The sequence below is a fragment of the Heptranchias perlo genome, chromosome 9, assembly GCF_035084215.1.
Source record: "Heptranchias perlo isolate sHepPer1 chromosome 9, sHepPer1.hap1, whole genome shotgun sequence".
In the NCBI taxonomy this organism is placed as follows: domain Eukaryota; kingdom Metazoa; phylum Chordata; class Chondrichthyes; order Hexanchiformes; family Hexanchidae; genus Heptranchias; species Heptranchias perlo.
The window spans coordinates 29,225,882-29,243,670 of record NC_090333.1 but is presented as its reverse complement, the minus strand read 5'-3'; the positions used below and the strand labels follow the sequence as shown (position 1 = coordinate 29,243,670).

Sequence of the window (17,789 nt, the reverse complement as noted above, 5' to 3'; positions counted from 1 at the left end):
AGGAGTGAAATCAGGAAGAATTCTTTCAAAGGGTAGTGTTAAAATAGAACTCTCTTCCCCAAAAAGCTACGATGTGGAGATGCCAGTGATGGACTAATGTAAGGAATCTTACAACACCAGGTTATAGTCCGACTGTTGGACTATAACCTGGTGTTGTAAGATTCTAAAAAGCTATGAATGCTGGCAGAATTGAAATTTTCAAGATGGCGATCAATGGATTTTTTGATAGGTAAGGGCATTAAGGGATTTAGAACAAAAGCGGATAAATAGAGTTGAGGTACAGATCAGCCATGATCTAAAAGAATGGCAGGACAATCTGAAGGGGATGATTGCCCTACCCTTGTTTATTTATTCCTACAATCCCCAGCTCATGAGCTCATGGGTGAACATTCAATGACAAGAAACCCAGTGGGTGCTAATCTTATTTTACCCTTACAGCTAGCAGAGAGAGGAGTCTTTCATCCCATCAATCTGAGTTGGAGTTGAACCGCAGTCCCAGGGATGAAAGCACAAAAAAGAACAGTTAGAATATGACTCTCCTTTCCTGTGTCCTCTGATCAGTACTTCCTTCTGACAGCAAGCCCAAGATCGGGAATCAGGGTCATGAAACTGAGCTGTATACTCTGTTTTGCCATGCTTACCTGTATATTTACTTTGTCTTTTTGAGAACACTCAAATTGTTAATTGTAAAAAGGGAAATAATGCAAAATCTCTGCAAAACTTGTCTAGAGTTATACTGCTTTTAGACGCACTGAAAGAATGATCCTTACAGTCGTCAGTGTGCTAAGCATGAACAATCTGATATTAGTTCCCAATTATGGTGCATCCTTGATTTTATGCCATATTGCAGTGATACAATGGAAATTAGTGAATAATTGTGTTCCACTGGAGCAAGGAGCACATTGAGCAAATCTTGAGAGAGCAGAGGAGATCGGATACAAGATCCCAATAAATCAGACATTTCACTGCCCCCCAATAGATTGGGCAGTTCACTGATCTCCCATTAGACATTCCATCAAGTCTTGCCATAATAAACTGAATTCCCCCCTTCCTCCAAGTATTTACTGACCCGTCCCCTTCCAATTACATAAATTCAGCTTCTGTGGGAATTAGCAATAGTTGCTTTTCTATTCAGAATACAAATGAAAAAGATCATCGACACTGTTCATTATACAGTTATAAATACACCCTCATACATACACAAACCATGAAATGCTATAAGCAGCAATTTATGTGCTTGTTCTTGGTTATTTGGCAAAATAAGGATTAAAGTATTAACAATATCATTTGTTAGTTCATGAGTGACATTGGCACAGAACAGGCAGCAGATTGACTACTTGTCACGTTACAGGCAAAACTTCAATAACAACTTGCACTTATACAGTGCCTTTAACATAGCTTTTCAAAATGTGACCGAACACTGAACAGGAGTTTGGAAGAAATGTGAGGGGAGGTCACCAAAGGCGTGACTGAAAAGGTAGGGTTTGAGGGGACTTTTGAAAGTGGGTAGATAGGTAAATGGTCCTTCATTTTCAAAGATGACTGGGAATACTATTATTCTTGTCCTTAAATGCAAAAGGTGTTTCTGTGTATGACTCCAAAGACCAATACAATAGTCAGTGTCTTTCACATATTTCGTATGTGAAGTCTTTTGTGTTTGCTGAGCTATGTCTGGCTGTTATTGGTGTAGTTCCTGCACTTGGCTTTTTGTTTCTAGTTACTAAATGGTGTATTGTTCATATGTCTTCACACCTAGTTGAACAGCTGTGTGCCACTTCACGTGCTCAGTTGCCAGGTTATCCCATCCATCAAGATCAAGGGATAGGTTATATAATGCCGCCACCTTCACCACCACAATTTGCATTGCATGGCACCTTTAACATAGAAAAACATTCCAAAGCACTTTAAAGAGGTGTAGACAAAAAAGCTGGATTCCGAGCCAAAGGAGGACATATTAGTAGCTGTGACCTAATGCTTGGTCAAAGAGGTAGGTTTTAAGGATGGTCTTAAAGGAGGAGAAGGGGATGGAGAGCCAGAGAGGTTTTGGGAGGGAATTCCATAATGTGGGGCCTAGGCAGCTGAACGCATGGGCACCAATCGTGGGGCAACGAGAGGGGGATGCACAAGAGGCCAGAATCAGAGGAATGGAGAGTTTGGGAGCGGAGGGTAGGACTGGGGATTAGAGATAGGGAGAAGAGAGACACCTTTCTTCTGACTTTGTGGGATTGGTTTGCCATTTTCCAGCATGTTATAGACTACTTACTTTGGCAGTCATCGCTGATAACATGGCCTGTACATCTCAGTAGTGCCATGACCAGCATAAATTCAGTATTATGAACCACTGCATGAGCACCTCTATTTTGTCCTGCTATTTTAACTTCATGATGGCACAAAGTGCCATTGCTGGAATTAATCCAGTTCATGGATAAGCTGCCTCATCCAGTGAATGGTATGCACAGGTGCGTATGCACAGACAATGACTAATGCAGGAGAAGAAAAATTATTTATAAAATGAAACTCTTTAATTATAGCAAACAGATTAGGATTCTGGAGCCCTTTATACCACAATCTTTAAACATTCAAAATGTATTGGTCTGAACACTGTACAGAATGTATGCATACGAGAGTAATTCTAACATTACAATTGAGGTACTGTATATATACACACTCTCCAATCTGGGGGAGGTCAACACAGATCACTGAACAGATTAGAGAACATGCAGATGTATTAAAATGTCTACTGGAATCAAAGCAGCCATACAGAATGTCTTGGAGAGGCATATAAGCTAAACCAGCATAAACAGGAGTGGAAAAGCAATCCTCTCCACACACCCTCCCCCAAGAAATCAAAACTTGATATTGGGATTTAAGGTCCTAAAACAGATTTAAAAGAAAAAAGATTGCTTTATTTAACTTTGTATAGATCAACAGCTGCTGTGCAATTAACAAAAAAAAATACTTTTCAAATAAAATCTAGGTTACACACTCATCTTTCACCTCTGACTTGGGTTCAAATCTAGTCCAAACTGACAAGATGAGCTGCTGGTTGTAAGGGTCCTTTGTGAAATGAGTTTGAACAGTTTTAATCTAGCTCTGGGTGGGTCTCTTAATTGGTAATCTCACTCCGAGAGAATGGTGTGGTAAATAGAAATATATTTGTAATTGGTGCTTTTCTGAGGTTAGAGCTGATGCACATTATTGGGGCAAAGTAAAGGGAACTTTATTCTGCATCTAACCGTTCTATACCTGACCAAGGGGTGCTTGATGCTGATAATGAGTGCCTAAGACCTCCCTCATCTTGATAAAGGATATACTTGCCATAGAGGGAGTGCAGCGAAGGTTCACCAGACTGATTCCTGGGATGGCAGGTCTGTCGTATGAGGAGAGATTGGGTCGACTTGGCCTGTATTTACCCGAGTTTAGAAGAATGAGACGAGATCCCATTGAAACATATAAAATTCTGACAGGGCTAAATAGACTGGATGCAGGGAGGATGTTTCCCCTGGCTGGGGGTCCAGAACGAGAGGTCACAGTCTCAGGATACGGGGTAGGACATTTAGGACTGAGATGAGGAGAAATTTCTTCACTCAGAGGGTGGCGAACCTGTGGAATTCTCTACCACAGAAGGCTGAGGAGGCCAAGTCACTGAATATATTTGAGAAGGAGCTAGATAGATTTCTAGACACAAAAGACATCAAGGGGTATGGGGAGAGAGCGGGAATAAGGTATTGAGATAGAGGATCAGCCATGATCATTTTGAATGGCAGAGCAGGCTCGAAGGGCCGAATGGCCTACTCCTGCTCCTATTTTCTATGTTTCTATGATGCACACAAAAAAAACCAAACCTTGTTTATTATCTGATTTTGGAATGTGGGCGACATTGGTAAGGCAGTATTTATTGCCTGTCCCTAGTTTCACTGAGGGCATTAAGAGTCAACCACATAGTGTGGGACTGGAGTCATAGATCTATATCTATAAATGTCCAGGTAGGGTTGGCATGTAATTTCCCTGAAGGAAATTACTGAACAAGGGTGATTATTAAAACAATCTGACAGCTTTCATGTTCTGATGCCAGCCCACAAACTAGCAGACTTACTGAATTTAATTTCACAATTTGCCAAAGTGGGATTTGAACTCTCGACTTCTCAGTTGCTAGTCCAGTAGCATAACCACTAGGCAACTGTATTACTGGCATGCATGTCTTGTGACCTGGCCTTCTCAAGTAGGCTTCTTAAAAGGAAATGGCAGCTTCTATTGTTGGCACACTCAGTTAATATTCAAATGATGTTTGATCACTGAAACATGTTAGTGGCTGTTACCCAGGAATCATTCTCTACATCTTTACTGTGCAATAGTCCACAGCGCCTGCATCATTTGAAGAACCACTGCATGGATGGGCTGATAGGAGAACATGGCTCTCCTGTGGATCCATGGCTCCTAACCCTACTGAGAAACTCACCATGTCAGTGTAATGGAAGAAAACAAGAAAAAGTACATTTTAAACAAAGTGGATACACAATACATAACTCGAGTTCTGATAACTGAGAAGAAGCAAAGTTAGGAATGAATTATAGTAAGAGTATGTGGGCAAAAGTTGTTTCCCATTGTCTTTTATCTAAATCCCATGTTAGGGAAGCAATTAAAATTGGAAACAATAAATTTAAATGCAACAAAACTAATGTATGGATTGTGAATTAATCCCAGTGAGGTCAGTAAACCATTTTTCCTTCATGTTGACATTATGTCCATAAAATAAGATGTTTCATGAAGTCAGCAGTTGTGGTTTTATAAAAATTAAATAAGTACAGAATTCTAATTAATGCTAACATCTTTCTGTTTTGATCCACTCTTTTCAATAGATTTTATATATTTTGTTTAACCAGTCAAAGCTGCAGCAGCGAGGGGGAACTGAATTAATATTAACAGAAACAGCCATCAACTGAAGTGCGTCAGCATCAACAGCATATGTTATTTTAGCCCCCTACAGTGCCAGATGCAGTAACTAACCAGCCGAGGCCAGTACCTCTGATGATGGCACCAACATGCATTAAAGAAACAAGTATTAAATATTTGAATCAAATAAAACAAAAATGAGGTTTAAGTTAACCAGAATTATTTGTAACGATTTTATCCTTAACTCTCAGAATCCCTCATTAAGAAGGTAATACTCTGCCGAGAGGTGACCTGATGTACAGCTCTAACCCCCTTGTATTTGCATTCTGCAAATAGGAAGTAGTGGACAAAAAAGACACAATTAATGACCTCCTTTTTGACAAAATTCATTTGTTAAAAAATGATTGCATTGTGTTAATTATCTAGAAAATACAGTACAGGAGAAAAGATCTAGATTCTAATTAATCTGTATTAAAAACTGCCTTTTAAAGCAAAAAATAAAATCTATAAGCTTGATGGCTTATGGGTTAACAAATTCGGTAGTAGCTTATTTGAAATAAGATTTCTGGGAGATCAGAGATGGTCAGGCTGCACTAAGGCAAATCTGGCCACGAGCAGACTCCATAGATGTCTAGAAAGCCATTGTATTTATGCAGATTATGGATTAGCTGTCCCTCTCCACTTGGCCGGGGTAGTTTTGTGAATGTGGTTTACTGTCATATCCAATGAGGTTACAGACCCGCTTTTCCCCTTTTAAGTACAATTCTTTTTAGGAAAAAATAATAGAGACCATTAAAACTCACATGATAGTGAATATTTAAATATATTGTTAGTATTAATGAGAAACCAAGATGAAATGCTAAGGCCCATAAATGCAGGACACCAAGGTGAAGAGGTAAGGAAAACAATCAGCTGGAGAGTTAAGAGATTGAACCATTGACCTTGCAGGGGAGGTGATGACACCAAGTGTTCATGTGAAGAAACACACAAAATACCATATGCATAAGACATCACGAGGCTTTTCACTGGGTGGGGAGGCTCAAGTCCGACAGTATAAGAGAACAAACTCTGACATCCAAAATTGCATGCTGTAGTGCCTGATGCCATTGTAACACATCACAATTCCTGCAACCTGAGGAGCAATAACTTACAAATCATAGGCCTCAACTGCAGAATAGAATCTTTTAAAAACTAAATATTTACTACAGCAACAAGATTTTACGTCAGTACTGAACTACAGCAATGCTATCAGCACAGTTGAAAATCATTAATGAGCACTTTTGTTCAAAGGGAACAAAATGTTTGTTTAATGTAGCAACTGGACAAAGGGCTTGTGTTCACATTAAAGGGGCATTGTAACTGTGAGAAACATGTTTTGCAAGAAATTTTAACCAGTTTTGTATACAGAATAGGGCGGATGAAAAAGGAAACTATATCATCTTTTCCTCAAGAAACAGCAAACATATCAACCCACGTACTTACATGATTGTGCCCTATAAGAGGCGCTTTCTCTACTTATACTTCATCCTAGCGATAATCTCAGCAGTGAACAGGATACAAAAGGAAAGTACAGTAAGGATTTTCTTCAGCTCTATCTAGTGGTGCAAGCAGGCACAGCAATAATTCCAAGATGGAGTATATAGGGCTATTCTTTCTGTATCAGAGAATTAGACACAAGAATACTCATGGTTACTTATCTGCTAAAATTAGAAAACAAAGGAAAATATATCCCTATAATTATAAAGTTGCACTGATTGCAGGATTAACTAGAAATGTTGCCTTTAACATCTCTAAACCCAATGGGTGCCTCAGGCCAGGAGTGATTAAGGTCAGTGGATTAGAGGAAATAGTTTTGTAACTAAATATGATTTAGTAGTTTGTGCACTTGTCCCAGCCATCATTATTTTCCAGGGAAAGGGAAGGAATCAAAAGGAAATGCCTCTCAGTCTAGTAACTACTAGCACTCTGGTCATAGTTAACAGTCACCCCCGACTGTAACCATAAGAGACCATAAGAGATAGGAGCAGGAGTAGGTCATTCGGCCCCTCGAGCCTGCTCCGCCATTCAATGAGATCATGGCTGATCTGATTTTTACCTTAACTCCACTTTCCCGCTTTTCCCCATATCCTTTGACTCCCTTGCTGATCAAAAATTTGTCTAACTCAGCCTTGAATGTATTCAATGACTCAGTCTCCACAGCTTTTTGGAGTAAAGAATTCCAAAGATTCACGACCCTCTGGGAGAAGAAATTCCTCATTTCCGTCTTAAACGGGCGACCCCTTATGCCCCCTAGCTTGAGATTCCCCCATGAGGGGTAACATCCTCTCAGCATTTACCCTATCGAGTCCCCTCAGAATCTTGTAAGTTTCAATAAGATTTCCACCCATTCTTCTAAACTCCAATAAGTATAGACCCAACCTGTTCAATCTTTCCTCATAAGACAACCCTTCCATACCTGGAATCAACCTAGTGAACCTTCTCTGAACTGCCTCCAATGCAAGTATGTCCTTCCTTAAATAAGGGCACCAGAACTGTATGCAGTACTCCAGGTGTGGTCTCACCAGCACTCTGTACAGTTGTAGCATGACTTCCCTGCTTTTATACTCCATCCCCCTAGAAATAAAGGCCAATACTCTGTTTGCCTTCCGGATTACCTGCTGCACCTGTATGTTGACTTTTTGTGTTTCATGTACGAGGACACCCAGATCCCTCTGTAACGCAGCATTTTGTAGTATTTCTCCATTCAAATAATATTTTGCTTTTTTATTTTTCCTCCCAAAGTGGATGACTTCACATTTTCCCACATTATATTCCATCTGTCAAATTTTTGCCCATTCGCTTAACCTGTCAATATCCCTTTGCAGACACTTTGGGCCCGAATTTAGCAGGCCTGCGGGTTCCCAGCGGGTGGTCCTCCGGGAGCGTGGCCAACACGCTCGGCGAAATTAGTGGGTTGCCCACGTGATCGTAGCAGGCAACCCACTAAGAGGAATCAATTACCTGCTCCTCCGGGGTCCACGGCGCTGGCCTGCGCGTCGGTCGGGCTGCGCATGCGCAGTACGATCTGTCAGCTGGAGGCTCTCTAGTTAAAGGGCCAGTCCTCCACTGACAGATGCTGCAACCAATGGGACAAATTGCAGCATGGAGCAGCCCAGGGGGAAGGCTGCTCCCAGTTTAATGATGCCTCACCCCAGGTATCATCAGATGGGGTGAGGAGGAGGGGGAGGACACAGATCTTCCCCCCGGCGGGCGGGAGGAAGCGGCCTGCCTCTGCCACCAAGAAGGCCTGGCTCGAGGTGGCAGAGGGGGTCACCTGCGGCACCAACATATCACCCACCTGCATACAGTGCAGGAGGCGCTCCAATGACCTCAGTAGGTCAGCCGCAGTGAGAACACGAAGTCTTTCCCCGACACTCCGTCTGCCACAACACTGCCCCCACCCCACATCTCCTTCGGCACCGCCAACACTATTCTGTCACATCACCCTTCATACCCACTCACACCCCATCCTCATCTTACCTCCACCTACTCACCTCGCCAGTACTCACCCTGCCACTAACACGCAACCCAATCCTCATACAATCTCATTGCTCCATCCCATACTCACCCTCTCGTGCATCTCCCTCACGGCCAGCCTCACTCAACCTGCCACCACCTGTGCTGCAGCCACAGGGCATGCATCACATATGTGCAGTAGGCAGCGTAAGGCAAACGTCTCGTCAGCATGAAGGGGGTGCACAAGGGTGTCTGAGAGTTTGTCATGGGTGTTACCCATATTGAATTTCAGAGCAACAAACAGCACACATTATATTGACACCACCACTGCCATGTCTCCGCGAATCCTGTCCGTTGTGTCCAATAATGCCCGCTCCTGGGTATCACTATGAGGACCCACCACTGATGCCACCCATCGTGTTACTGCAGAGTAGGTGCAGGTGTATTTGCAGGGCTCGTCCGCGCAGACGATTGAGAGACATCGGCGGTGTAGCCGGCTGCACCCTGGAAGGATGCGGAGGAGAAGCTGTGGAGGGCAGTGGTGACTTTGACAGCGACAGGTAAGCAGTTGGTGCTGGGGCCAGCCAGGAGCAGCTCGGCATGAAAGACGCTGCAGATCTCCACGACTACATGTCGAGCGAATCTGCGCCTCCCTGTGCACTGCTGCTCGGAGAGGTCCGGGGAGCTGCGCCTCGGTCTGTGGACACTGTGGCGAGGGTAGTGCCCTCTGCGACGCGTCTCTCTCTGCGGTAGCCCTCCCTCCTGCTGTGCAGGTGGGCGTCCAACAACACCGTGTTGGGGGGATCCACGTCTCTGCGGCGGACGGCGTGGACTGCGAGGCTGCTGGTGCTGGTCATGCTCTTCGTCCTCCGAGGGTCTCCACACACCACCCAACTGGCAGGTGTTGGTCTGAGGGGTTGTGCAGGGTAGCTGTATGGTTCCTCGGACTGGGGCTGCGGTTTCGTGTTGGTCTGTCCTCTGGCTTGGCGGGGGGTGGTGGAGGGCAGGGGTTGCCCTATGTGACGCGGTGGCCTCCTGCGTGGGTGAGGGCTCTCCCCCGTGGAGCGCACCTTGGCACCTGCCACAGGCTGCTGGCTGCAACACGCCTGGTTGGAGGGAGACTGTTTCCCCCAGTGTGGGAAACTCACTGCCTTGAACCGAAAATCCCACACTTCCTCTTTTGACAGCTGCTTCATCTCATTAACTGACCACAACGAGCAAGGTAAGTACTCTCAAGTGGAACCCCGCTGGCTTTAATTGCCTGCGGGATTCCCACCAGCGGGGCTTGCGCGCGCAGCCCCGCACGTCAGCGCGGTACCCGGAAGTGGCCGGGATTTTGTCGCGATCCGGTCACGTGACCGGATATCGGGATTTTCGGGGCCACCCCGCTGGGAACCCGCCGGAAACACGATCCTAAAATCGAGCCCTTTGTGTCCTCATCGCAATTTGCTTTTCCACCTATCTTTGCATCATCAGCAAATTTGGCCAGAAGACACACTGTTCCTTCATCCAAGTCATTGATATATATTGTAAATAGTTGAGGCCCGAGCACTGATCCCTGCAGCACCCCACTAGTTACAGATTGCCATTTTGAAAATGACACTTTTATCCCGACTCTTTGTTTTCTGTTAGTTAACCAATTCTCTATCAATGCCAGTATAATACCCCCAACATCATGAGCTCTTATCTTGTGCAGTAATATTTTATGTGGCACTTTATCAAATGCCTATTGGAAATCCAAATATACTGCATCCATTGGTTCCCCTTTATCCACCCTGCCCGTTACTTCCTCAAAGAACTCTAATAAATTTGTCAGATATGATTTCCCCTTCATAAAACCATGTTGACTCTCCTTGATTGTATTACGAGTCTCCAAATGTCTTGCTACTACTTCATTAATAATGGATTCTAGCATTTTCCCAATGACAGATGATAGGCTAACTGGTGTATAGTTAGTTACCTGCTTTCTGTCTCACTCCCTTCTTGAATATGTACATCATCGGAATATGCTTGTATTAAAACTGCTTTGGGGAAATAACAGTGGATCAGTGTAACGTGATTACAGGATACAAAAGTTCCCCAAGTTAAGAACAAGACAAGGCTATTCAGCTCATCTCTCACAATTCTTTAGGTCCACAATGTTTATCTCTTTCCTCCCGTGCCATCAAGCACAAATTCTGATTCAACAGTGGGTAGAGGGAATCTGTGCATTTCCTTTTTGGATGCTTGAGTCAAGCCTGCATTTGTCATGCTTGTCGACAGTCCACCCCATCCTCTAAGGGTGAAATAGTTATTCAAGTTACATTTGGTTCCTAACTTTATAATCACATTCGTGCCCCTAGTGATAAGAACTTCATGTCAAACCAACTGATTCTACCCCAACCCCCACCCAATGAGCACCAATTAAACTCCTTTGACCTCTCCTCACCATTACTGATTTAAGATCTGATACCATTCTTTGAACCTTTTCCAATTATGTTTGTTTTTTCTCAGAATAGAGCCCAGCATGCAAGCAAATATTCACACAAACAGTCCCATAAAACAAAGCGAGAGAGAGAGTCAGGGAGCAAATTTAACTTTTTTAAAAAACCAAGAGTCAAAATATTTGGCTACTGAATAAATTATAAGCCATGAACAAGCCAAAAGTAAAACAAGTATCTAGGTGCACAACAGGCAGGGAAAGGGAGATCGATCACCCATGGAAGTCGGTCTCCATTAGGCACACAGGGCCCGATTTTAGCACCCGCTACCGGGTGCGTTCTCGGCGGGGGGGCCCCGAAAATCCCGAAATCCAGGTGCGGGACCGGATCGCGCCTCGATCCCACCCACTTCCGGGTTCCCCGATGACGCGCCGGCGTGTGCGCGCAGCCCCCGCTGGTGGGAATCCCGCAGGCAATTAAAGCCAGCGGGATGCCACTTAACAGTATTTACTTTGCTTGTTCAGGTCATTAACTGACCTGATTAAGGGACTGTGTGTGATTTTGGATAAACATGGGACTGTTTCACACACTGGGGGAAACACTCCCACTTGAAATGGACGTGTTGCAGCTGTCAGCCTGTGGCAGCTGCAAAGGTCCATTTGACAGGTTGGGGGGGGAAAGAGACCCTCAGCCATTGCAGGAGGCCGCTCTGTCACTTGGGACAAAGTTTGGCCTCCACCACCCTCCTCCTGATGGTCGAAGTCACCAACCTGCACACTTACCCCGGGGTCCGGAGACATGTACCTACCTTGCGGACCCCCTCAGATGTACATCTTGCGGATGGGGGCCGCCGTAGCTGCAGTCATGACCTCCTCGGAGGGCGAACAGCATCACCAGCCTCGCCATCCACCTCTGACACGTGGAGCTCCACAACAGAGTGCTGGGACACATCCACCTGTACAGCAGGAGGGAGGGCTACCGCAGAGAGAAATGCGTCGCAGAGGGCACTACCCTCGCCACACGTTCCACAGACCGAGGCTCAGCCTCCTGGACCTCTCTGAGCAGCAGTGCACACGGAGGCTCAGTCAGTCGACATGTAGCCGTGGACATCTGCAGCCTCCTTCATGCCGAGCTACTCCTGGCTGGCCCGTGCACCATCTTCCGACCTGTCGCTGTCAAAGTCACCAATGCCCTCCCGAACTTCTGCTCCACAGCCTTCCAGGCTGCAACCGGGGACATCCCCGATGTCTCTCAGTCGTCGGCGCAGAAGAGCCCTGCAAATACACCTACACCCACTCTGCAGTGACACACTGGGTGGCATCAGTGGTGGGTCCTCATAGGGATACCCAGGAGCGGGCATTATTGTACAAACCGGACAGGATTCACGAAGACATGGCAGTAGTGGTGCCAATATAATGTGTGATGTGAGTTGTTCTTTAATTCAATAGAAGAAAGAACCATGACAAACCCTCAAACACCCTTGTGCATCCCCTTCATGCTCACGACACGTTTGCCTTACACTTCCTACTGCACATATGTGATGCATGCTCTGTGGCTGCAGCACAGGTGGTGGCAGGTTGAGTGAGGCTGACCGTGAGAGAGATGCACGAGAGGGTGAGTATGGGATAGAGCCATGAGATTGTATGAGGATTGGGTTGAGTGGTAGTGGCGGGGTGAGTACTCGCGAGGTGAGTAGGTGCAGGTAAGATGAGGATGAGGTTTGAGTGGGTATGAGGGGTGATGTGACAGAGTAGTGTTGGCAGTGCCGAAGGAGATGTGGGGTGGGGGCAGTTTTGTGGCAGACAGAGTGTAGGGGAAAGACTACGTGTTCTCACTGTGGCTGACCTACTAAGGTCATTGGAGCGCCTCCTGCACTGTATGCAGCTGCGCGATATGTTGGTGGCGCTGGTGACCTCCTCTGCCACCTCGAGCCAGGCCTTCTTGGTGGCAGAGGCAGGCCGCTTCCTCCCGCCCGCCGGGTGGAAGATCTCTGTCCTCCCCCTCCTCCTCACCCCATCTAATGATACCTGGGGTGAGGCATCATTAAACTGGGAGCAGCCTTCCCCCTGGGCTGCTCCATGCTGTAATTTTTGCTGTTTGTGGCAGCATGTGTCAGTGGAGGACTGCCCCTTTAAATAGAGCGCCTCCAGCTGACAGATCTTACTGCGCATGCGCAGCCCGCCCGACGCGCAGATCAGCAGCGGGGAACCCGGAGGAGCAGGTTAGTGAATCCAATTAGTGTGTTGCCTGCTACGATCGCGTGGGCAATCCACTAATTTCACCGGGCGCGCTGGCCCACCCGCCGAGAACCCGCACCCCTGGTAAAATCGGGCCCACAGAGTCCAGTGTTGATCCTCATTTCACTATCAAATAACCAGGAAGTACTGCAAGTATGGCAAGCAGGGTTCAGGGTGGCAAACACTGCTCAGTGCCTTCAATCTCCTGTTCTCTCCCACAACCTAAAATATGAGGGGTGACTTTCCGCAGGGGTTTTCCTGCTCATTTGCTGTAACTTTAGTGGAAGAGCTGCAGAAACCCCAGAAAAACAGTACGTAATTTTCCCAGGATTTCTACTGTTCTTCCGCAGACAAGCGGAAGAACTACTGTGGAGATTCACCTACATGGTACTCAGAAGGATAAATGGGGGAGTAAACCGTACCATGACTCAAACCCAAGACCCTCACTCAACTGACTGAGCTACCCAACCTGACACATATGGTGGTCGGATACAGAGGCATTGGAAAAGGTGCAAAAAAGATTCAAAAGGATGATACCAAAATTAAGAGGATACCTTATTAGGAAAGATTAAACAGGCTGGGGTTCTTTTCTCCAGAAAAAAGACTGGGGTGACATGATAGAGATCTTTAAGATAATGAAAGGGTTTGATAGGGTAGACAGAGGAAATGTTTCCACTTGTGGGGGAGTCCAAAACTAGATGTCATAAGAACATAAGAAATAGGAACAGGAGTAGGCCATACCACCCCTCGAGCCTGCTCCACCATTCAATAAGATCATGACTGATTGTCGACCTCAACTCCGCAAAAGAACATCAATATAAGATATTCAATAGGGAATTCGGGAGAAACATCTTTACCCAGAGTGGTAAGAATGTGGAACATGCTACTGGTGCAGACACGATGGGCCGAATGGCCTCCTTCTGTGCCGTAAATTTTCTATGATTCTATGATACCGCAAGGAGTAGTTGAGGCAAATCACATAAGAACATAAGAAATCGGAGCAGGAGTAGGCCAATCGGCCCCTCGAGCCTGCTCCGCCATTCAATAAGATCATGGCTGATCTGATCCTAACCTCAAATCTAAAGAACACAAGTAGGAGCAGGACCCGGCCACTCAGCCCCTGGGCCCGCTCTGCCACCTACAGGGCCTTGACCGATCCAAACTCAGCTTCATGTCCAATTTCCTGCCAGCTCCCCGTGACCCCTAATTCCATAATAGATGCATTTAAGGGGAAGCCAGATGAGCACACAAGGGAGAAAGGAATAGAAGGTTATGCTGACAGGGGTAGGTGATGTAGGGAGGGAGGAGGCTTATGTGAAGCATAGACGCCAGCATAGACCAGTTGGGCCAAAAGGCCTGTTTTTGTGCTGTGGACTCAATGGGCCAGATATTACCAGGGCGGAGGCGGCGGGGGGCGGGGGGGGGATTGGGCGCGTATGTAACGCGCCCGGTGAAATCAGTCTGCCCCGTGCGCAATCGCAGGCTGATTGGATCCACTTACCTGGTCTTCCGGGTTCCCCGCTGCTGAGCTGCGCGGAGGGCGGACTGCGCATGCGCAGTAAGGTCTGTCAGCTGGAGGAGCTCTACTTAAAGGGACAGTCCTCCACTGACTGATGCTGCAAGAAATAGGAAAAATTACAGCATGGAGCAGCCCAGGGGGAAGGCTGCTCCCAGGTTTAATGATGCCTCACTCCAGGTATCATTGGATGGGGCGAGGAGGAGGGGGAGGACAGAGATCTTCCCCCCGGCGGGCGGGAGGAAGCGGCCTGCCTCTGCCACCAAGGAGGCCTGGCTCGAGGTGGCAGAGGAGGTCACCAGCACCACCAACATATCGCCCACCTGCATACAGTGCAGGAGGCGCTGCAATGCCCTAAGTAGGTCAGCCAAAGTGAGTACACTTACTCATTCCTCTTCACTCCGTCTGCCACATCACCGCCCCCACCCCACATCTCCTTCTGCACTGCCAACACTACTCTGTCACATCACCCCTCACACCCACTCAAACCTCATCCTCATCTTACCTGCACTTACTCACCTCACCAGTACTCATCCCGCCACTACCACTCAACCCAATACTCATACAATCTCATGGCTCTATCTCATACTCACCCTCTCGTGCATCTCTTTCACAGTCAGCCTCACTCAACCGGTCACTACCTGTGCTGCAGCCACAGAGCATGCATCACATATGTGCAGTAGGAAGTGTAAGGCAAACGTGTTGTGAGCATGAAGGGGATGCACAAGGGTGTTTGAGGGTTTGTCATGGTTTTTACTTATATTTAATTTCTGATCAACTCACATCACATATTATATTGGCACCACTACTGCCACGTCTTTGCGAATCTTGTCTGGATTGTGCAATAATGCCCTTTCCTGAGGATCACAATGAAGACCCACACCTGATGCCACCCATTGTGTCACTGCAGAGTGGGTGTAGATGTATTTGCAGGGCTCTTTTGTGCAGACGACCGAGAAACATCGGGGATGTCCCCGGTGGCACCCTGGAAGGATGCGGAGAAGTTGTTGAGGGCAGTGGTGACGTTGACAGCGACAGTTAAGAAGATGGTGCTCGGGCCAGCTGGGAGCAGCTCGGCATGAAGGAGGCTGCAGACGTCCATGACGACATGTCGAGTGACTCTGAGCCTCCGTGTGCACTGCTGCTCAGAGAGGTCCAGGAAGCTGAGCCTCAGTCTGTGGACCCTGTGGCGAGGGTAGTGCCCTCTGCGACGCATCTCTCTCTGCGGTTGCCCTCCCTCCTGCTGTGCAGGTGGATGTGTCACAGCACTGTGTTGTGGAGCTCCACGTGTCAGAGGTGGATGGCGTGGACGGTGAGGCTGTTCACCCTCCAAGGAGGTCATGACTGCAGCTACGGTGGCCCCCATCCGGAAGATGTACATCTGAGGGGGTCCGCAAGATAGGTACGTGTGTCTGGACACCGGGGTAAGTGTGCAAGTTGGTGAATTTTATTGTTAGGAGGAGGGTGATGGAGGCCAAACTTTGTCCAAAGTGACAGAGTGGCCTCCTGCAATGAGTGAGGGTCTCCCCCCGCCAGCTGTCAAATGGTCCTTTGCAACTGCCACAGGCTGATGGCTGCAACACGTCCATTTGAACTGGGAGTGTTTCCCCTAGTACGGGAAACAGTCCTAGTTGTTTGTAAAATCCCAACCCTCCTAAAATATCTCGTTAATCAGGTCTGTAAACAACCTGAAATACCAAAATAAATAGCTTAAGCGGCACCCCGCCGGCTTTAATTGCCGGCGGGAGTCCCACATGCGGGGGCTGTGCGCGCATGTCAGCGCGTCTGTGGGAAACCCGGAAGTGGGCGGGTTGGAGCTGGGCTCCTGACCCGCCCCAGGAATCCCCGATTTTCGGAGCACTCCCCCTGCCAGGAACGCACCCGATCGCTGGTGCTAAAATCATGGCCAATGTAATTCAATAAGCTCTCCACTAATCAACACCAATTTTACTGACTGCGATCATGCTCAGCATTTCCAAATTATCAGCAAAAGGCCTTTCCCTCCCCCCAATCAGTTTTTAAAATCAAAAATCAAACCGTGGCAAATAAAAACTATAGAAGATGCAGTGCAACCTGACTACGAGTGATTCTCATCGGTAGCAAGTGGCTGCTCTTTATTACCAGATTTGAATCTTGCTTAAAGAACAAGCTTCAGCCACTGCAGAAATTTTTTTAAATGACCGCCGTTAACATTCTTCTTCCTCCGTCCATTTAATTGTTTTGAATATTTTCTACCTGCCCTCACCCCCAACAGGATCCTATCATATATTAGAACACAAGGATGTTCTAGGGGTTGCATAGAAAAGACAGAATCCATAGATTTAAGTAATAAGGGAAATGGTACAATTCTCAGTGTGAACTGCAGGCCACCAAACAGTGGAGATGAGATAGAGAGGGAAATGTGTAGACAGTTCAGAGATGTGCAAGAATAATGGGGTAACAACCTTATGTGGTTTGGCTATCCCTAGACTGGAATTAAGATAATGTATTTTGTCAAAGTGGAGAACATTTTTTAGAATGCATCCAAGATTGCTATGTAGATCATTATGGAGGGAATTTCCTTGGAGCTGCTCCTGCTCAGCAACCGTAACTTTGTTAACAGTGTGTGGTGGAAATCCCATTTACGTACGTAAATAGGGCTTCCACCACATTTCCAGTGAAGCTATGGTGGCAGAGCAAAAGCAGCTTCAAAAAAATTCCAAGTCCATGTTTCTAGTCCAACAAAGAAAGCATTGCTTTAGTTCTGGGAAATGAGGTGGGACAAATAACTGATGTGGGAATGGTGACCATAAAAGAGTTAGGTTCAATGTGAAAGCATAAAATGATAATGAAGAGTCAAAGGTAAGGGTATTGGACTGGAAACGAACAATGAGATAAAGGGGGGATTTGGCCAAAATTAGGTAGAAAAGTTAGCAAACAGCAGATGGAATCTTCAAACCTATTATAAAAATTCAGAGGAAATGTAACAGCATGCATAGAAAGCTGTTTGATGGAGAGGAAAAAGTTAGGATTAATGGGCGTTGCTCAAATTGGAAGAGTGGTGCACCCCAGCTATGAATGCTCGGTTCACTTTTGTTCTTGATACACACACAGCCTTGGGCACAAGGAGCATTGAAATTTGCTGACAACACACAAGCAGGGGGTTTGGCAAACAGGACTGTGTAAAAGACTTCAGAAGAATCTAGATGGTTTAGTAAAATTAGCAAAAAGGTGGCAGATGCAATTTAA

At 46.5% G+C, this 17,789-nt stretch overlaps 1 protein-coding gene across 3 annotated transcripts in view; it reads right to left on the bottom strand.

Moving 5' to 3' along the window:
• Positions 1–17,789, bottom strand: part of urod (uroporphyrinogen decarboxylase) — a 57,968-nt gene that overhangs the window by 16,141 nt on the left and 24,038 nt on the right. The window contains exon 9 of one of the 3 annotated variants that reach the window (XM_067990097.1): positions 6,474–6,547. The exons of the other annotated variants lie outside the window; for them this stretch is intronic. Coding sequence (XP_067846198.1) covers positions 6,489–6,547 — 59 coding nt within the window. The 3' untranslated portion in view covers positions 6,474–6,488. Of the gene's footprint in view, positions 1–6,473; positions 6,548–17,789 lie in introns of those variants that run through there. 3 annotated transcript variants of the gene reach the window in all.